A 22,398-nucleotide genomic window follows, 5' to 3' on the forward strand; every position below is an offset into this window, starting at 1 on the left:
TTGCTCGGATTATACACACATTTCAATGGTCGAACAATTGGAAAACTAAACACTGATATAATAGTTTAAAACTTTATTATACACAATCATCAACAAGCTCGTTTTTACAATTGCCTAATAATAAAATCTATGTACAAAAATATTAAATAATTCTTAAAACAACCAAGTATAATAATAACAATATTTGAAGAAGTTTCTAATCGGCTTATCAACCTTTTCCATTCGATGCATTGTACTGTAAATGTAAACCAGTCAATACATCGTGAAGAAGGTCAATGAATACCATTCTACATATATAGTTAAATAACAGCGATACCATGAAATGAACCAAAACAAGAAACGATAGAAATATTAAACAGCTAAAGAACAGAGACAAACACGTGTGATCCAAGCATTACTCGGTTTTACTTCACTTCACTTTCAGGTGATAAAGAGAGCTTCATTTGTATATGTTTACATTTAAGTGACTCCGTATATGATTTACACATAATCAGTCAATTTTTCCCATAAAAATGATTGCTTTTGGATCCGTGACTGACAAAGTTAGTTGTCAGTCTTGTAATTTTCGAAAACGTTTAAAAAATTTTAAAATTTTACTCTTCGTTGTTGAGTGCAGAGCAAACGGAGTGGACAATGAATCGAGTTGATATGCAAATTTTTTTAAGACACTCGCGCTAAGAACTAACTCTCGCTCGTTTAAATATAGCACAATAATTATTCAAACTTCATCCTGGTCTGTTCGAATTACTATATGAGCTGCTGTATTTTCCGACTTGTCTGGATCCGGATTGAAGGAGCGTCTGGAAAGACGTGGCTGCGCCCTGTAACGTAAAACAATTCTCTCAGGCTTCGTATAAATTCTTAAATAATTATAATTTATTTATTTGTTTATTAATTGCAGCACTCATTGCAAAAGCGCCTTACGCCTACATGTAGCTGAACTATAGGTAGTGGAAATTTTTCTAATACCTGCCTGTCATTTTTCATTGCTAACTCTATTAATTAAACAATAAAATATTGACATATATTGGCTTACAATAGGTTATGTAGAATGCCTAAAGAGTTTTGCATATTGCTTAGTATAGTTTTTCTTTTTAAATAAAGTTTCTGTAGGATTTTCCGATTTAATATTTACGTAGTTCGTTATTAGATTTGTCTTTAAGTGTATCCTGGTGCAATATGTGGCTGTTCAAAAAAAAGAAATAGGACAAATATTGAGATTAGAGCGATTTGGGTTGACTTACGATTAACTAAATTATTTTTACGTTTAATTGTGATAGCTGAAACTTGTTATCAATAATCACCTTATTTTCTGTTCCCAAGAACTAAACGCTCGCGCCATACATTATAAGGAAATCTAAAGCTTTCGTAAAAAATGGATTGAGTATTGGCACATCATAATTCAGACCGATTTCTCAAAATTAATTTTATCATTATGTGATTTATACTAACTTCTAATAGATTGAAATAGTTTTCTTGTGTAAGTTTTACCTATAAAAAAATTGATATGAATTTAGTTCCTGCTGCCAAAGCTCGCAAAGCTTTTACTTTTCAATAATATCAATTCAGAAATTAGTTTTATTCCGTGTATAACACAAAAATTATGTTTCTTTTAATTTGTTACCCTCTGTAAAAGCAAATAGAACAGAATTGTACTCGGTTATTTTACTTTTTAGTCAATACTCTAGTAATAATTCGCTATTTTCGCTAGCTTTTTTGTTTCTTCGAAATGTACTACCGTCCGGTTGTGATAATTAATTGTTTACACTATTAGTAAAAGCGTTTGTAAAATCAGTTCTAATGAATTAATTTTAAATTAAGGTCATTTTTTGTTTTAAGCGAAATTGTCGAAGAATTTTAATACTTCTACGATTATAAACGCATACACGGGCAGGACCAATATATTAAGGTGAAAACAAGTATTTCTTATGCAATACACAGAACTGAAAATGTTGTCTGTTCAAGTCAAGGACGAATAGACAAAACTATTAATAGGTACTTCTTATTATTCTGTTTTAAGGTGAAGGCAAACTAATTGGGTGTTAGAAATCGTGTCTTTAGAAGCATTTTCTAGATACCTGTACGATTACCATTTTGATACAATTTTTTATTTCAGACTTTTGTAGCATTTATATAATTTTGAGAGACTTATTGTGATTAGTCAAAAGGTTAAAGTTGTGCGCTAAAAGAATAAACTCTACAAAAAGGTATAAATCGTAAGAAAAACCTAACAAGAGATTCCTGTAGGTGCTCTTATGTTATGTTTCTCCTTAGACTGAAAGCATTTTAAGAATTTTAAAGTCCTTCATAAGCACATACATAAGCTTTTTATTTTTTTTTTAAGCAGCATTTTCGCGTTTGCACTTATTTTGCTCTAATCTAACAATAAATCGTTTACCCACACCTAAAGTAAATGTAAAGTGTTGTTTAGTGTAAACGTGGGTTCTTGTCTAGCTTTAGCAGCCCATCCACAAGCATTAAAACATCTACTGTGTTTCTGTCCAAATTTTCAAAAACTTACCGCGAAATTTCTGTTACTGGCTGCTTTTGTGTTTGTGAAGGCCACTGTAATAGATTTAGATTTACAAGCATACTTTTTTACCAATCATTTTGTTATGAAAATCTTCGCTCGAACCAATTATTGTTTAGAATCAAAAGAATAGAAATAAAACTTTAATTGTTTCCTGTTTTTGCCGAAATATCGATTTATATAAAATAAGTCAGTGTATAACGTATAAATGACTAAAAAAGGTTGAGGCTATTTTGAAAATTACTACAAGTGATGGTAATTTCAAATGGAATGATCTATTTTGTTTGTTTAAAAATGTTAATTAAGTGCAAATAGATAAGTTTGCTCAAGAGAATTCTTAAAACTAAACACGAAAGAAAACCATATGCGAAAAGTGAATCAGTGACGTACTTTTTAGCTTAGTTTACGTCAGTAACAAATGCTTATTGCATCAGTAGGTACTCAATACTTTCTGATTTTTTTTCTTATCATACGTAATCCATGGATCAAATACATGAGACAATTGCCTTTTTTCTTGAGAGAAGCAAAAAAGTAGAAGGGAATTCTGTAATATATTGTATATTGATTTAACCGCAATGATTCATACGATTTAGAGATCAACTTTTCTATTAATAGAAGTTCAATAACGATCGGTATTCTTCAGTATTGTAGATGTTTAATCAGTTTTCTGTGAATACGTAGCCATGCAATGTATTATAATCAGAGATATGCAAAATAGTATCTAAATACAAAATGCAAATAATTTTTTGATTTGTTATTTCAAATTTAAAATTTTTCTAGAGTAATAGTGGTGTTTGCACTGTATCGCCAGCTGCAAAGATTAAGTACGATTCATATTTTTCTTTTTGAAGTGATTGAGATATAGTTTTTCTATCTTTATGTTATAGTTTCTTCAGTTCAGCAACAAATAATTCTTCTGTACGCTTCGTTATTTGTCTTTGTCACCCGTTTTAATTGAAAAAAAGACTGATGTCAAAATAATTCTTTAGCGTGAAAGATCTCAGCCAAAATCTGATTATGATAATTGTATTGTATTTTTGAAATAAATAATATCTATTATTACGAGCTAAACGGCTGTAGCAAAAGAAAACCACAAGCCCCCGATATTCCCGAACAGGACTAAATCTTAGAATACCCTGTATATAAAACATCTTTGCCTTATATTACATACATCGATTGTTTAACTAGAATTGCAGTCTCCAGTAGTTTTTTTGTGTACTTGTAATAGTTTTTCTAATTCTAAGGATCCTGTCATTTTGTAAACATAGTTTTCCTTGAAAAATACAGGCGATTTAATTAATGCCTGTTTATTTGAAGGTTTAAATATCTTAAGTAAGACCTTTTTGTTATTTTATGCGACCGAAGTAATGATTAATTAATTAGTTAGTGTGAAAAATAAGTGGATCTGAATTAAGTACAGGCAACAAGCCACCTGATGGCAATTCGCGGAAAGCAAGTAGCGTGAGATTAAAAATTGAACTCGTTTACCGATTTTAAAATTAACTCCTCGATGTACTTGGTTTTTTGGTCGAACCTGATCTTAGAGTTTTTGCAGCATCCTATAAAAAGTAAAAATAAACATTTGTTCTCTTATTGTCAACAGAAAGCATTCTACGCCTTCTTAGAATGATATTTTAGAAACAGGAACAAAAAAATACCTCAGTTTAAGAAACAAAAGAACACAATTAAGATTTGGTATTGAATAGTGTAGTGTCTTGTATGTTTAAAGTAAATTAAATTGAGATGCGATTATAAAATTTAATTATAATTAAAGGGGTACCTGTAGCGCAGATCCCAGAAAATTGGAAATGGCTTTGGTAACATTAATGGCTGCATTAACTAATTGACCTCTGACCGGAGGCTGTTCTTGTCCCAGTCCAGGCACTGGATCCAAGCTGACCGGTGGAACCGGAGTGTCTTCATAATCACTTCCGGCGTTCGAAATAAAATTACTGACGCTAACAGGTCTCGCTGTCGTGTACCTCGCAGGTCTGCTAATCGCCGGAGTGATAATTTCAACTTTCGTTGGTTCATTCAAATTGTCATTTTCTTTAACGCGGATTTTCTTTTGTTGTAACTTGAGTAAGGTGAGGTCAAGTTCAGGGCCACCTTTACCGCTTTTCTGGATCTTTTCGAGTTGACCGATGACATTGTCCAATTGCTCTGCTGTTAAAGAGTTTAGTGATTTTTCCAGATCAGACAGCGGTTGTTCAGTGGTGCTTCGCACCGATCTAGTCGTTTGCGAAGAAACAGTTGATTTGGTGACGACAGCGGATTGTTTTGTTGCTGCAGGATGTACTGATTTGGCAGGTCTCGCGGGAGGAACTGCGGTCCTTTCGGGCGAGAATGCATTCAAGATCCAACTTAATCCCTGCATCAGGGGACCTCGACTCGGGGGTGCAGCAGACGGTGGAATGACCCTCTGCCTTCTGGTTGTTGAAGGCGGAGGTGGTCTAGGTGTTGTGGTAGTGGGAACTTCTCTGTCGAAAATTCCCTAAAATACAAGACAAATAAACTTAGTTGTAGAACACCACAGGAAAGTAGGTTCGATTATTACCGCTAATCTAATTCGGTCTGCTAGGGATTTGGGAGTTGTGGGTCCAATTCCATTTTCTTTAAGAAGGGATGCTAACAAGGCATCTTCAGATCTTCCGTATGTGGTTCTTGGTAATGCCGTTGTAATTTTTTCCATGTTGACGGCGTTGATTTGCTTCAAAAGATCCGCTATACCAATTCCATTAGGTCCGTCTGCCGATACCTTCTTTTGTTCTTTGAAGCTACTTGATGGTATCGAATCCAACAAATTCTGAGGGCTCGCAGTGGAAGATAGTTTTGGTTTTTCATCAATCACTTTAGAACCTGTCAGACCCTACAACAATTATAATTTTAGTTTGTTTTCTGATTGTGACCAATATTAATTTTTACCTTTTCGATCTGCTGTCCGGGAAGCTTAACTCCTTTTATGCCACCTTGCTGAAGTAAATAAACTCAATTTTAATATTTTAAGTGCTTTTAAAATAATATAGGTTGAGATAACGTACCAAACCTGCCAAATTGGCCAAGAATGAAAGTTGCTTCATAATGGCTTTCTGTTCTCGTTCCAACGCTTCCAGTGTTAGTAAATCTCTTCTTTGTTCTTCCGTGAGATTCTTTTTCTTTAATTCTTCGTAGTTTACACCGTCCACATCAAAAGATGATGGTCTAAATGTGGGCCTTGGAGTAGTAGTGGTAGTTGTAGTTGTTGTTTTTGTGGTGGTAGTAGTGGTTCTAGTTGTAGTAGTTGTTGGAGTGGTAGTGGTGGTTGTTGGGGTTGTTGTTGTAGTCCTTGGTGTTGTTGTAGTCGTTGGTGTGGTCGTGGTAGAAGTCACCACCGATCCAGGTAGAGCAACTCCCTGTAATCCCCTACCAAAAAGTAGTTGTTCCAACAAGGTTAAGACTTGTGGATTAATAGCTTGAGGATTCAATTGTGCCGGAGTGAGTTTTGGAGGTGGTTTGGAATCATCTGGAATAGATGTCGAAGACTGATAACGGGGAGGTACAGCAGATGTGCTACTTGTGCGTTGTTGGAAGACAGGGGACACTGTTGCAAGACTTCGGAGAATATCATGATCTACTGTAGATATCGTGGACGGTAGTTTTGGTGTTGTTGTAAGCAAAGTAAATTTAGGAATCTCTGGTTCTTTTGGTGGAATAGGTTTTGCCCTTATAACAGTCTTGAAGATGTCATCTTCTAAATTCAGAGGAATTGCTGATACAGTGGGTAATGATTTTTGGATATATCTTTCGGTGGATTGGGTTGTAAATACAGGTTTTGTAACTCTTTCTGAAGGCGATATTTCGTTAGCAATAACAGCGTTTCTGATAATGTTAGCTAACGATTCAGTCGCTGGTACAGATTTGGGACTCGTATTGATCGAGCTGATATCGTTTGTGGCTTGTTGTACAGGTCTCCCGGAAGGTATTATGCGTCTAAACAAGCTATTTAAAAGTTCCAATTCGTTAGCTTCACTGGAATGCGGAGACGCTAACGTTGTCGTTGAAATGCTGCGTTTCGTACTTGTAGCAACTGAATCGGGAACTGTCCTACTGGAATATTCTGGAGGAGGTTTTGCTGTGATTATGGTTCTGAATATGTCGTCAAAGATTCCTGATGGTGATGGTGTTGTGTTCTTCTCAAAGGCAGCAGTCACCTTAGGGGACGCCACAGCTTCGATGCTGTTGTAAGTGCTTGATTTTGAACCAGCTTTAAAAATAGGGGTTGTTTCTTGAGGTTTGGCAGTGGTGGTAATAAAGTGTGGAGTGGTAGGCGGCCTTACAGTTTGCGTTTGGAACGTTTGAAGGGTGGAGAACAACGTGCTAAGGAAACTGGGAGGTCTGTAAGCAGGTGTAGTGGTTGTAACGACCCTACGCTTTGTAGGTGTTGGCCTAGGAGTTGTTGTCGTGGTGGTGGTGGTCGTTGTGGTTCTGGTTGTTGGAGGTCTGGTTGTAGTTGTTCTAGTTGTAGTAGTTGTTGGAATTGGAGTTGTAGGTGTAGTAGTTGTGATAGTTGCTGGTGCCATTGTAGTGGTGGTAGACGGACTTCTAGTAGTTACACTTCTAGGAGTTGTCGTTGATCTTGTTGTGGTGGTTGATATTTTCCGTTGAGGGCTTGTGACACTTAATGGGGTTGTAGTAAAGAACCTACTGCTTATGGGGAACACCACAGTTGTACTGCCCTGCGTCTAAAAATTGACACACAACGATGTTCGTGAGCAAGTACGTTTATCAATTTTGAAAAGAATATTAGCATTAATCCCAGAAAAATTATTTATTTTTTTACTGCGTTGACGAAAAAGTTTAGGGGAAATCGCAATAATANATTCAGAGGAATTGCTGATACAGTGGGTAATGATTTTTGGATATATCTTTCGGTGGATTGGGTTGTAAATACAGGTTTTGTAACTCTTTCTGAAGGTGATATTTCGTTAGCAATAACGGCGTTTCTGATAATGTTAGCTAACGATTCAGTCGCTGGTACAGGTTTGGGACTCGTATTGATCGAGCTGATATCGTTTGTGACTTGTTGTACGGGTCTCCCGGAAGGTATTATGCGTCTAAACAAGCTATTTAAAAGTTCCAATTCGTTAGCTTCACTGGAATGCGGAGACGCTAACGTTGTCGTTGAAATGCTGCGTTTCGTACTTGTAGCAACTGAATCGGGAACTGTCCTACTGGAATATTCTGGAGGAGGTTTTGCTGTGATTATGGTTCTGAATATGTCGTCAAAGATTCCTGATGGTGATGGTGTTGTGTTCTTCTCAAAGGCAGCAGTCACCTTAGGGGACGCCACAGCTTCGATGCTGTTGTAAGTGCTTGATTTTGAACCAGCTTTAAACATAGGGGTTGTTTCTTGAGGTTTGGCAGTGGTGGTAATAAAGTGTGGAGTGGTAGGCGGCCTTACAGTTTGCGTTTGGAACGTTTGAAGGGTGGAGAACAACGTGCTAAGGAAACTGGGAGGTCTGTAAGCAGGTGTAGTGGTTGTAACGACCCTACGCTTTGTAGGTGTTGGCCTAGGAGTTGTTGTCGTGGTGGTGGTGGTCGTTGTGGTTCTTGTTGTTGGAGGTCTGGTTGTAGTTGTTCTAGTTGTAGTAGTTGTTGGAATTGGAGTTGTAGGTGTAGTAGTTGTGATAGTTGCTGGTGCCATTGTAGTGGTGGTAGACGGACTTCTAGTAGTTACACTTCTAGGAGTTGTCGTTGATCTTGTTGTGGTGGTTGATATTTTCCGTTGAGGGCTTGTGGCACTTAATGGGGTTGTAGTAAAGAACCTACTGCTTATGGGGAACACCACAGTTGTACTGCCCTGCGTCTAAAAATTGACACACAACGATGTTCGTGAGCAAGTACGTTTATCAATTTTGAAAAGAATATTAGCATTAATCCCAGAAAAATTATTTATTTTTTTACTGCGTTGACGAAAAAGTTTAGGGGAAATTGCAATAATACAGATGAAACGCCAAATAGTAAAATTATCTAATATTAAGTTTTCCACAGCATTCACCGCCCTTTGTGGATAAGTAAATATGTTATTAATTTATGAAATATATTAAAAAATTAGTTGTGAATAGAAGAAGACCGAGTGTATATACAGAGAACAACTGATTAGTTAATTGTTATCAGTTATCAGTATATTTTTAAAGTCTTGCCTTTGCTTTTGATTTCTTAGTTACCGGTTTCCAACGGTGTACAACATGTTTAGATACTTTAACAGCTTTTGTGATAACACGATTGGTCTGAGGAGTAGGATGTTTTTTATTTTAATACCATAAAAGCAATAAACATTTCTCCATGAATTTATTACTCACCTTCGGGTCCACTTCTAACGTTTGGTATTTAAAAACTTCGTTTTCTGACGGCGTCTTGTTAAGAATATTGTTAAATTCTTTTACAGTCTTACCACCTAAGATATTACTCAAGGGTGGTAGCGTGGTAGTTTCTTCCAAGTTAGCGCTTGCGGTAACGGTTGTCGTATTGGTACCAGGCGCCTCCACCTAAAATATACGCGTCTATGAATTATCATTTTTTTGTAGAATTGCTTTCGATAAATGATTCATTAAATGTAATATTTATCATTGTTAGAGGAGCAGAGGAATGAATGCAAAGGAAAAGTTAGCAAAACACCGTAGTTTTTTTAAACCATTTGAAAGAAACACATTCCCAAAACCATTTCCAAAAAATACCAATTAACAGCAAAAAATAAACAAATTATGTATAAGCTTCCATGCACTATTTACAATGGAAATTCAAACTTTTACGAACAAACTATAGCTTTACTACTTAAAATAATTTTAAATATACATTTCTTTGTTTTACTTGTTCAAAATAGAAACAAATGCTGAAAGCATATATTTGTTTTTTATAAATACCAATGCCTGTGCAATTTTGTGCAGAATTAGTTGAGTCAGCAAGTTTAAAAAACAAAAAACAAACAAGATAAACCACCACCTTGTAGTTATTTACAGTGAATACCATGGGATCAGTCATATTATCCTGCCGGGGGTCCTGGTCAGAGGTTACCTGATTACTGGTTATTTCTGGCGGGGGCGGGGGGATTTCACGCGTATCAAATCCATTCACCTGTATAACTGGTTCTTCGGGAACCAAACTCCCATTGGGGAATTTCTGAACGAGTGTGTTATTGGGCAGTATTGCCCTTATTATAAACGGTGTGTCCCTTGTTGGATATATGCTAGGCCGTTTACGTAAGATAGTGTTATTGTTTAATACAGCAAAGATGAAGAAATCTAAATTCGATCTAGGTGGCATAGTACCGTTATTCATATCAGTCATAGTATTAGATTCTTCAGTCGTGTCAATATTGTCAGTAGAAGAATTAGTGTTAGAGGTGGTTGAAAATACGTTAAATTCCGTTCCGATTGTTGAAGATACCTCAGTAGAAAGGCCTACAGTAGATGCTGCATCTGTACTAAACTCGTTTGTAAAAGTAGTTGATGGTAAAACAAAAGTAGACTCAGGAAATTCAGTCACTCCAGTAGTAACTGAAGGTGAATCTATAGTACTCGATTCCGCAGATAACTGCGAGGTTACGTCAGGTAAACTGGTCGTCAAAATACCGTCTCTTTCAGTAGAAGAACTAATGGAACTAGGAGTTGTACTAGTTTGAGAGTTGGTAGTTAGATAAGGGAAGAGATTTCTACTAAATATAGAAACAGCGGAATCAAATTCTTCAGGGGTGTAAGTGCTTGAAACATCGTTGGCCGAAAATACACTGACGCTACCTGGACTCACTTCGAACTTAGTATGTTCTGGCACTGTCACTTTGGTGGATGGAGTTGATGCGGTGGTACTGCTTTGAAAAGTGGTTGTTTTAGGAGTTGGAGTGGTAGTTATACGTGATGTCGGCGAAGCAGGATAATTAAACAAAGAATTGAAGAAACTCAAAGGATTTCCCGTAGTTGTAGCGGGTGTGGACGGTACAGTATTAGGCAGCGAGAATCCTTTCGAAGTGGGAGATACCGTAGGAGTCGCTGGATTAAATAGATTACTCAAGAAGTCTAAAAATCCAGGGCTGTAGGTAGTTTTAGGGATCGCTGTAGTTGTTACACGCGTGGTGGTAGGTTTAATCGCCGTAGGCGGTGTTGTTTCTAACGATCTGAATATAGCCGGGGTACTCAATGTTGCCAAACTGGAAGACGTACTAGGAAAAGGAGTTGTAGTCGTTTGTGTTGTACGACTGGGAGTTGTAGGAGGCATTGTAGCCAACAACTTAAATATCGAAGATATACTTAAAGGCGATAAACTGGAACTTGTAGTAGTAGGAAATTCGGTAGTTGATATTGCAGGTGCCGCAGTAGTAGTAGTAGTAGCAACAGAAGATGTAAATGGTGCAAAGGTAGTAGTTGACACAACGGAAGAGGCCGATGGCGTAACAGTAGTACCCTCATCCGAAATAGTACTTTGTACACTTGAAGATTCTTGAGTAGTTATAGTATTGGAACCGGTTGTGGTAGCAGAAGTCGTAGTTGAAGTCAAAGGTGAAACAGATGCTGGGTAAGACGGAAATCCGAAAGAAGCGAACGTTTTCGCCTTATTGGGGGCGTTGGTGGTTGGGGTGTTTATAAGTTGTGTAATTCTAGAAATAATATCCTGAAGTCTATTCGATAATGTGGGAACTGAATCAGTAAATCCTCTCGTTGTAGCAGTAAACCCACTGGGAGAAGATTGAGTTGGTGCAAAGACAGTTGACGTTGTTGGTGGGCTTGTTGTCATGGTAGACTCTGTAGGCAGTGTACTCGGTACGGTGGTGGTAGCTGTAGAAGCGCTGGGAGAAGGTTGAGCAGGTATAAACCGAGACGTAAATGGGAAAATTGAAGACGTGGTACCACCGGAAACGATGTTATTACTAACATCAGCTGGTAGTTCGACAGAAGATGTTGCACCAATCGATCTTAAGAATTCGTCCAAATTTGTTAATGGTAACGATGTGGTACTACTAACAATTCGTTCAGGAGGTGCGGCAGTACTACCACTAGTCAAAGCAGTACTTGATTCGGTATTATATGTACTCGATACAAAAGGAATTGTGAGACGAAGACCATCAACAGTAGATGGAGAAATAGAACTGTCGGTTGTTGGTGCAGGAGATAGATTTAGGGAGTCAGTACTTGTAATACCTGACATTGTAATTTTACTGTAAGGTCGACTAACTAAAGGAAGAGAGGTTGTACTACTTAAAAAGTTTAGTTGGGGAGATGCTCCCGATTTGTCATTATTATTATCGGAGCCACTTGGTGGTGATGTGGGTGAAGTGTAAGAGATGGAATTCAAAAGAGAGAAAAGCCTGGTAACTGTTCTTTTCCCTAACAATTCATCAAGAGAGGCGTTGTCGTCCGATATACTATTTACAGGATCTATAGAGGAACTGGCATGTGCTACACTAAACCTTGGTGAAATTGTGCTAGTGCCTAAAGATCTAGTAGACTTTACATTCACTTTACTAGTGGTGGGTTGAAGTTTTGGAGTGGTGTTTATAGTGTTAAATATTGTGTCGTTTTCATACGGATCTACAGTGGTACTTTCCTTGTTTGTATTGTTGGCTTTTATAGCCGACAATGAACTCAATATTTTTTCAATAATTGTCGTCGGTTTTTCGGTTGTGCTAGCTGAAGTTGTGGCTGTAAAACTCTTTACAAGATTTTCTGACGAAAGCAAGGGTACGTCTGAGGTCACAGTCTTATCAGTCTTTGTCTTTTTGCTGGCTATTCTAAAGATAGCTGAACTAGTTGTTGATCTGTCGGTCGAAACGGTCTGTGACGATGGCGTTTTTGGTGTCGACGATATGGCTGTAATTGAATTTATTATACTTTCAAAAATTGAGACCGGTATAGGTTTGTTCGTTGTCGAAGGTCGAGACTCGTCATGCTCTGAATCCTAAAAAGACAAAACAGAATTGAAACGGGGTTGGTTTTGCTTTCAAAAAAAAATTTCTAATTATACCACTAGATTAGAGATTGTTTTGTTAACAGATCGCAGGTAATCTTCACTGATAAGGCTATCAGAAGGTACAATGTTATTTACAGGATCGTCGAATGTTATTATACGGACTTCTTCGTTTCCATGTTTCTGCACCTCCTAGAAATAAACCTTCTCTTTAACAAAAATTACCTATTTACGAAGTGAACGATTACTAAATGAAGTGATTATAATGTGAATATANAATTTTTCAAATGGTACTGTACACTTTTGACTAGCTCTCGCTCGATGATCGGTGGAGAAATGAGCTCCGCAGACAAATATGATTAAATTTGGAATTATGCTACGGCGCATCCTAATAAAGGGAAAGGGCATATCTCTAACTTCTTGAAACGAACAGTATTAAAGTGATATTTATTGGTAATTATTGGATTTCAAAGGTTTATGTTTATCGTAATTTCCAACTTATTAGGCCACTTTCACACAATGCTATAACGACACGATTTACTGCACGCGATTTGTCGTATCGTATCGGAATGCCGCTTTCACATTATGTGACTAAATTTTGTTTCTACAAAGTTCCAAGTTGAAATGCGAGAGCCTACCTATCCTTGCAGTGTTGTCTGGTTTACTTGTATGTATCTAATGGAGCGAAAAACAGTAATTCTATTAAATCGACATGCAGTAAATCGTGTCGTTACCGCACTGTGTGAAAGTGGCCTTAATCCTCATCAGTTTGCCACAGGTATAATAGTTGCTCCGCAAAAAGCAAGTCGACGTCTGCATCTGTATCTTGATATTGTACACTGTACACTTTATAAACAATTATTATAATTACAATATTATATAGTCGATGTCTGTCACGTCTGTCAAGGTGTATATCCATAATCACATCTTTGTGTTGTGTAAAAACATGTACGACACTACGTATGATGAAACTAAATGTTTTTATCATATATTAGGTGAACTTACCACGATTGGAGTGATTGTTGGTACTGTGGGTATATATTTAGGTCCTGGGGTGCTACCAAGAAATTTATTACTTCTTTTTAACGGATCGTTGCGATATCTCGAACTAAATCGGTGAAAAGCTGGTTTTGAAGACACGCTCGCCTAAAATCAGTCTATTGATACTTCAAATAACAATAATACAGTAATTTGTCTGACAATGAGAACACAATTTGACTACTAATAAAACAATACTACATCATATAAGCTAGTGAATTCCACAACAAATTAATCAACTAATTGTGCACCAATATAATTGAAGAAAGTGTTACGAGGTTCTGTGTGTTCTCTTTTTGTTTTCATTGTTATTACCTGAGTTGTCGAAGATTTGGAGTCTTTGTTATTTTTATTAAACTTTGAAAAAGTTTTCGGACTGCTTCGAACAAAATTTGGTTTCGATGTGCTTCTTTCTATCTTCTTGCTGCTATAACTTCCAGTAGATTTAGGAGAAAAGTTTCGTTGTTTAGAAGTAGAGGAAGATATTTCGTTTTCGTTTGGATTAGCAGTGGTACTACTAGAGTTAGATTTGTAACGGGCGTGATAACGACCCTTCTTTTTATGGGTTGACTTTGTGGTGAATTTTGGGGATTGTGTAGATGTGGTAGTACTGCTGGCGATAACAGATTTTTTTGCAGGAGCCTCCAGCTGCTTTCTGGATTTCTCAGTTACATGGATCTCATTACGTTGCTTTTGTTGTCTCGAAGGACTACTTTTGTTCGACTCCAATTCGTTTTCCTTGTCTTCATCCTATATACCACGGAAGAATTGCTAATATTACAAACTATGCCTTATTTCTTCGGCTCAAATGTTTTTTAATGTTAAAGGTCAACTTGCGGTCAGTTTTCAATAGTTAAAGTTTAATCGTATGAGTCTAAGGGTAAATATTGAGATGGTTCGACTTTTTTGATGTATAATTTACAGTGTTTTCTTTGGAATGAATTTTCTAATGACATAAAAGCTTAACAAGTGTATTTACATTACATTTTCAAAATAGAACTAGTGTTTTGGATGTTTGGGTAAGTGATTTTTGTGCGGAAATATAAAGCATAATTTAACTTTACGTATGTATCAAAAAGCACAACTCATGTTCAGTTTACAAAATATTAGCAATATGACATCTAATATCTAGATTTACCAGATGTTTCTGCTTTATTTACAAATGTACGCCAATAAATACGATATGCGTTTATTTCTTAATTCACTATTGTGCTACCTACTGAAGAAAAGGATGGACAAAATACGATTACTTATAATTTTCAATAGAAAAGCAGGAATATAGACGAAAACTAATAAATTACCTACTAATACAATGTAGTTGCCTTAATAATGACATACATACCCTTCTGAAATAGACATGTTCGATTGGGGCTACAGAAGAAGTGGATGGAGTCCCGCTTGCTGTAACCGGAGTCGTATAAGGGGTCACGATCTGCAATTTCTCCGTGACCTTAGCTTGCTCAGTTGTCTTTGATTTCGAACTCTAAAGAAAAATAACAACTGACATTGAATCTTTTCGAAAAGAAACTTGATATTGTTTATATCTACATGACGATTAATTCAACTTAAGATTTTGTCTTCATTTTTCTTAATAGGAACTGTTTGACCTTTTGAACTTTGTTAAATATAATAAGACGAGGTGCCTTTCTCTATTGCTGCAAATTTTCAAATTTGAATAGCTCTTTCACGTCTACAAGTACATCAAGCTTTTGCATCGGGTATGCTAATTTTACGATTAATTTGCGAAAGTTTTGGAAATTCACTTGATTATAAATGCAAAAAAGTTAAATGTTAGTCAATAATGTTTTGGCAATTTGCCATAATAAAATAATACCTAGATTAAATAGAGTTAGCTGAGAAAGAAAGTGTAGATTTAAAAAAAAGTTACATAAATATCTTGCAAATAAGTATTTGTTAACGTTTATCTGAAATTTGAATTTGCGTGTTGATTTGTTTTGAAATAATTTAAAAGCATAGCTAATAAAATGGCTTTAAATGTTTGTACCTTTCCGTCTTGCTTCTTGGCTTTTATAAGTGATTTAAAAGGTTCTGGATAATTGTCGGACTCATTTAATTCCTCATCGGATTTGCTCAAATCGGATTTTGCGGATTTTCTCTTTCCAGAAGGTTTGGACTTTGACCCTGCCGCTACAGATCTTTCAGTAGTTGATTTTTCTCCTGTTTTTGACGACTTTCGGGAATTCTTCCTTCTTCTTCCAATTTTCTTTGTAGTCGTTATCTGGGTTACTTCTGAAACTTGAATGCTCTTCTTGACGGTTGGCTGGGTGGACTTTTTTGAGACTGAATTTTCATTTTCCGCAGCTGTACTTGGTTGTGCTGATGATTTTGCGATTTCTTCGGTAGAATCCTGTGTTATTTGCCTTCTTGTCACCCTAGACCTTGCTGTGGTAGCAGATTCCGATACTTTTTTTGTTTCTTCTTTTCTTTTGCTCTCATCTTCAGTTTCAGCTTTCAAATTTGGTTTAGCTGTGGCTGCACGATATGCTTTTGTAGGTATTGGCTTGCTTTCGCTTTCGAATAAAGGAAGGACTTCTAATTTTGGAGTTCTATTTCTTGACCGAGATCTTCCTCCTGCGGAGTTGTTAGAAGAAATGTCAGAATTTTGTTTTTTGTTGCGTTTGGTTTTTCTACTTCGAGATTTGTCAACAGTTCGTGGAGATTCAGTTACTTCTGATAATTGATTTTTTTCTACTTTTCTTGGCTCGCTTGGAGTTTTAGAATCAGTTGTTTTTCCATTTAGTTCATTCAAATTAGTTTTCTGTGTGTCCGCTGATGAACGTTGGGATTCTGCGTTTCTGACAGAGTTTCTACTTCGAGATTTGTCAACAGTTCGTGAAGATTCGCTTACTTCTGATAATAGATCTTTCTCTACTTTTCTTGGCTCGTTTGGAGTTTTAGAATCAGATGTTTTTCCATTTAGTTCATTCAAATTAGTTTTCTGTGTATCCGATGATGAACGTTGCGATTCTGCGTTTCTGACAGAGTTATTCTGAGAAGGTTTACTCGTAACACCTTGGGCAATTTCTCTGCTGACTGTCTTGGTACTTCTCCTGGATTCGCTTGGTAGTGGATCTGCTATTTTTCTTCCAGTTCTAGTTCTTGATGGAGAATCTCTAATGACAGAACTAATAGTTGCACTACTATCAAGATCGCTTCTAGATCGCCCTCTTTCTCTTGTTCGACTTCTTGCAGTTGTAGAGACTTCTTGCTGTACTTGTGGATTCTTTGTCCTTGTTCTATGCCTTTGGGGAGATCCTGCTTCTTCTGCACGGGCTGGTTTATTATAATTACTATTATTATTGCCATTTCTTGATCTTGTGTTTGGAGTTTTAGGTTGTTCGATTCGTCGTGATTCGCTTCTTACATTCGTTGCTTGGGCAGCATCATTTGGCCGACGTCTTTCATGAGAACTTCCAGAAGTTCGTCTATCTTTTACTCTTTCTTGTGGCTCAAAAGCGTTGCTACCTCTCGATCTAGGAGTCTCTCCTTGATGCTCTAATGGTAGTCTTCTTTCTTTTCTTCCTGCTGTTGGTAAATCTGGTAATGATTCTGATGCTGTTTGAATGTAAGATTCGGTTGAAATTTTTGCAATGTCTAGTACTTCTGCTGGTGGCACAGGTGTTATAGGCTCTTGTATATTTCTTAAAGGTTCTGGTTCTGGAAGGTAAGCTCTAGAACGGAGATTGGTAGGTTTTTCTTCTGCTACACGGTGTCTTGAAGGGTTTCTACTTTCAGCTGCCCCTTGCTCAATTCTTTGCTTTTTTCTGGTAACTTTTCTGCGGGGCACCTGTTGATTTGCTTCTTCATGATGGTTGTCACTCTTGGCAGGTTGAACTACAGAACCTGGAGGACTTTGAGGTGGCAATTGATCATTAATATTTTGTGGAAAACCAGAACTGAAACTTTCAGGATTCTCTGAAGATGATACGATTTCATTTTTTGCAAATACAGGTTCTTCCTGAGAAGATGAAGAATCTTTAGTAATTCCATCGTTTGATACAGCAACATTTTCTCCTTCTCCGAGTAATTTATTTATTTCTGCTACTTCATAAGTCTCTGTTGTTGAGGTTGACAGGTCTACAGAGCTTGGAGCTTCTGATGATTTCCTGCTACTTTTTAGTGGGGTATCGTCCAATACCTCTTTGACTTCGTATGACTTAGTGTCTAATGGTTTCTGAACAGGCCTCGAAGGCCTTCGTTCAGAATTTCGGGGTTGTGTTTGAAAATCCGTTCCTCTTTGAGCTCCTTGGCGACGATTCGCTCCCCTAGGAGTAATTTCGAAACCAGTTTCTGCTTCTAAAGTGTCTGAAGAAGCTGTGAATTTGGCCCGGCCTCTTCCTCTAGGTCGCGGACTTGTGGAAGGATCTGATGTGTCCAAATTCTGAAACGAAAAATAAATTCTAAAATTTATAACTCGAATTATTATGTGAATTATCATGGATTATTGTAAAACAAACGTATACTAATGTACATATGTATATTTTGCTTCGTTTGTTACAAGTTTATATTTACATGTGTATAAGCTAGTGAAGGGAATGTATTTTGGTTGAAAAATTTACATACCAATCTCTTACGTTGTGCAACAATCCGATTTATGTTCTAGTACGTACTTCTAATAGATTTTGAATCTACAGTAATACACGCGAACTAGAAACTGTTTCAAAATATGTAAGTACTTCATAGTATTGGTTAATTCTAATCGTTCCCCAAAAACTACTTATTTTCTTTTACTTATTTCAGGCAAGTATTTGCGTTGCATGTGTATTATAATTATTATTGAATAGTGCCTGTAATATTTCCGCATTTTGTTTACATACTGGTTTTTGTATTTATAAGTAAATTACTTACTTGAAAGAAACTGATTATCTTTAGCGTGTTCGGTACAGGTTAATAAAAATTGCAAAGACTGTAAATAACTATTATGCCATATAGGACAAGCTCACTGTCGAAATATAGATAAGAAGTTTTTAAACAAAAAAGATATGTTAATTGAAATATGTTATCCAATACCCATGCTTTACAAATAAATGCTTCTACATACGCATATGTAGAAATCGGCTGATGGCTTTAATGTGCGTGATATTATTATTTTTATTATTGAATTTAATGAGCACTTTTGTTATCTACATTTCTTTATATTATATTCAAATTTACACTACATATTGTAGGAAAACAGGGTAAGTTAATTTGAGGAGGATGTACATAATGATAGGATTGGCACCTATGAGATGAAGACTATTACGTTAGAGATATGTTAGATGCAGAGCCAGGAGTAAAGAGAAGCAGAAGTAGACCGAGATTAGGTTAGGCTGTCGGGAATAAAAAGATCAATTCTACACTAATATCACTGATGTTTTAGTGTAAAGGACGATGAATACGGTTCGTAACTTTAGGTTATTATTTTTGAAGTGAAACTTCTTTGGGCTCGATGAGAATAAAATCGCAAGGTCATGAAACGACATGTTTTGCAACGTTTCATCTCGCGAAGCGATAGTCTATGAGAATAGAAAGGCGTGCATGCGCATATCGGTATTACAGTCAGCTGTTAGTGACTGGCATCTCATATATTATAGTATAATGTATATTCACTATAGTGCTAAATTAATTTTTTGGTTATATCTGTGCAGTTATATTACAGTAAGTGTATTACAGTAAATGTTTATTTAACAACAATTAATATTTATTTAAGAGTGAGTATTATTATTATGTATTAATTCTAATTCCTTGTATTGATAGTTTACGGTTTCTTAAGCACTTGGAAAGATCAACGGAAGCGAAAAAAATCTTTTTGTTATTGAATTACATAAAAACGTATTAAAGTAATACTCCTTAGGTGGACTAAAGATAAAATATATTGGAAAACATAAATCCTGAAACCTACTCTCTCTTTATTTCACCAATTATTACTTATTCGTTATAAAGGTATAGAGATGGGCAAAGAAGTTTCACTTGTACTAAGTTGCACGTGTTGTTTTTAGGAGGGGTAGAGATAGACCTAGATTAGATTATTATTCGCAAATAGTTAAGGATGTGGGTTGTTCTAGTTTTAAGGAAATGCGAAGATTAACTCAGGATAGGAAAGAGTGGAGGTGCGTGTCCAACCAGTCTTAAGACTGACGACCTTATGATGATATTTCGAATACCCGTTTTTTCGAATCCAGTCGCATTTTAATAGAGATATCTCCTTTCATGCCCTTCAAGACGGTGTATAGGTCCCAAAAGGTATTTCAAAACGTCATAAGCTATGACTTTGCGAGAAATGCGCGAAAGGCGGAGCTTATACTGAAACATTTACTTATCAAGGGGCGGAGTTATGTTTCTGCGCATTCCAAGGTCAAAGCTCATGGCATTCTGAAATACCTCTACCATACTCACGGTACTACACTATACTTGTACTATGTTACAATCTCTTATTGAATGACCAAGTCTGAAACATTTGTGCTATGATTGTAGGCGTACGTCGCTGGGTAGGTACGAAGGTTTCTACATATGGGTTTTATAAATCTTGATTTACAATGAAAATTGAAATTGAGTAATACACGGTTGCTCTGTTATGGGCCGTTTTACTTATAAGTACTTTCTCTCTCCCGTATTATAACCTGACCGGTACCAAATATAACAATGGTCCGGATAAATAATGCGGAGCCTGACATCGCCAACTGTGTGCCGGCTACCTAATTATTTATTTGCTCAAGCCCGACCAAAGTTTGATCCTGTTTTTTCATTAATTACTGCGGTCGGAGAACGGACCATTCGGTGTAGTTATCCTTGCATAACCTCTCGCATAAATTGAATTCGGTACGAGACAACAAAACTCTGTTCTGCTTATACACTTCACCAACTTGCTCCAGCGAATTTAAAACATTTAAATTTAAAGGTCGTATTTAGAATGTATCTAGATCTTATTTATACGACACGTGCATACAAATGTGTGGTCCAATTTCATTTATTTCAGCTTAATCCATAAAACATGGGTTTTAAGTAAACTCATTGAGAAATAGCCAAAACGTAGAAATTCCTTAGTTATTAACCAATGAGTTTATTAAAATCGAATGTCCTAATTGAATAGCGCATCTTGGTTCCTTTACTACGTTCTAGTAGGCTACCCAAGATAAAAATGTTTAGTCTATCAGAGTCTCTGAAAGCGAGACTCGAGTCTCCGTCTCTCATCGAGTCTCTCTGGTGTCGAATCTCTGAATTAACAGTTTTATCGTTCGAGTCTCTCATAGTGAGACTGTGAGAGATCCATAAAAACACCTAGGCAATAACTGAGAGACTGTGAAAGACTGTGAGAGACGCTCTCAGAGACGCTAAAAGACTCTGAGAGACTGGGGAGAGACTTATTACATGCTGCAAAATTTGAACATTCTGTATTTATAAATTTTATGGCTAAATTCGAAAATACAAGAAAAACTAAGGATAAGTTCATGTCTAATACTATATTTATGTTCTTTGATCCATACTGTCATAGGTCCATCACTTTGTCGAATATATCAATAACGTGTCCACTGTCAATGTTCATTATAATCGCATAATTCCAACATACTATATTTTTTTCGTCTTTATTACATACACTCTGTATATTCGTTTCTAATCGAGGATGCATATAACGATTTCAGCTTGACATAATACAGGTTACAAAGTGTTCTATGTAACTTACATCAGATGGACTATTACATCAAAGACGTTTACAATTGAACTACAAATTTTAGATTTGCCAATCGTTAAAATAAGTTAAGACCGTTTAAAACGCATGCACGGTAAATTTTTCCGATTTTGACATAGTTAGTCAAAAGTTAATAGCCACAGTAAGCTCAAAATAATTTTAATTGTAGGTAATTTCAGATTTTTTTCAAACTCTCAAATAGTTTTGTTTAAAAATGGTAATACAAAATTAAAATACATAAGAATTATTGTCATTTATCATGAATTTAATAACGATTTTGAAGTCAAATCAAATATCTCATGACATTTATCTTTACAGGCATATAAAAGGGAAGATGAAACAATGGAAGAACTATGATATGCAGTCAGACCCACTGATCAAATCAAATTGGTTCCACTACGCCACTGGCTTCTTTTAGTAAATTTCGGTTAATACAAGGTAGGTGAATATGTTGCATTGTATCTTGGTTTAATATTGCTTCAAAAGATTAGCTGTCAATATAAGAAATATTGTCAGTTTAGAGTCAATTATTAAGTACATATCCAACAATTTATTGTGCTGTCTTCATTACCGAAGAGATTCCGTCAATAATTGAAATATTGGATGTAAAAAAAATTAAGGAAATTGACCATAATTCATGGTATTAAGATATATAACAATTTGTTGAATTCGTTTAGTTACTTCGACTTATTGCTTTTATTCTTCTGAAATCGTTTCGATGCAGAAGTTGGACAACGTATGTAGTACCTACGTATAGACATTATACATATATCCGGTTATAGAATGTTGTAACGTGTTATAAAAAAATTACTCTTGTAAAATTGACCTTACGTAACCAAGCACTTTCTCCCATTTACTAAATCATCCACGGATTGGCTTACGTTCACATAAAACGCATAATTAGAGTATCATAAGTGCAGCGAGCTTTCTGAACAATAAAATTACTTTGGAATAAAACGCAATTGAATCTATAAATAACATTATACGTTTGCAATTGTTGTTAAATACCTACAATTAAAATTTATAATACAAAACGCGTGGCGGGAAATACATTAAACAAAGCTTATAATTGGTACAATCCTAAAGGGACAAAATCAAATGTTTTTCACATTTCACACCTTAAATACTCAATCGATCATCATGAAGTTTTGTACACACATTGTGTGGGAGAACAGAAAAGGGCATAAAGTACCTTTTAGCCAGAAAA

At 36.1% G+C, this 22,398-nt stretch overlaps 1 protein-coding gene across 1 annotated transcript in view; it reads right to left on the reverse strand.

Moving 5' to 3' along the window:
• Positions 1-58: 58 nt before the first annotated feature.
• LOC108741099 (mucin-17) overlaps positions 59-22,398 on the reverse strand; it is a 66,349-nt gene continuing 44,009 nt past the window's right edge. The window contains exons 3-17 of the mRNA XM_025973683.1: positions 15,510-17,906; positions 14,847-14,987; positions 13,820-14,254; positions 13,472-13,612; positions 12,524-12,658; positions 9,536-12,457; positions 8,872-9,057; positions 8,713-8,799; positions 7,350-8,375; positions 5,572-7,251; positions 5,456-5,503; positions 5,088-5,399; positions 4,311-5,024; positions 2,522-2,565; positions 59-821 (exon numbers count right to left, since the gene is read on the reverse strand). Coding sequence (XP_025829468.1) covers positions 719-821; positions 2,522-2,565; positions 4,311-5,024; positions 5,088-5,399; positions 5,456-5,503; positions 5,572-7,251; positions 7,350-8,375; positions 8,713-8,799; positions 8,872-9,057; positions 9,536-12,457; positions 12,524-12,658; positions 13,472-13,612; positions 13,820-14,254; positions 14,847-14,987; positions 15,510-17,906 — 10,371 coding nt within the window. The 3' untranslated portion in view covers positions 59-718. The remainder of the gene's footprint in view (positions 822-2,521; positions 2,566-4,310; positions 5,025-5,087; positions 5,400-5,455; positions 5,504-5,571; positions 7,252-7,349; positions 8,376-8,712; positions 8,800-8,871; positions 9,058-9,535; positions 12,458-12,523; positions 12,659-13,471; positions 13,613-13,819; positions 14,255-14,846; positions 14,988-15,509; positions 17,907-22,398) is intronic.

Source organism: Agrilus planipennis, unplaced genomic scaffold (genome assembly GCF_000699045.2).
Source record: "Agrilus planipennis isolate EAB-ADULT unplaced genomic scaffold, Apla_2.0 scaffold229, whole genome shotgun sequence".
NCBI lineage: Eukaryota > Metazoa > Arthropoda > Insecta > Coleoptera > Buprestidae > Agrilus > Agrilus planipennis.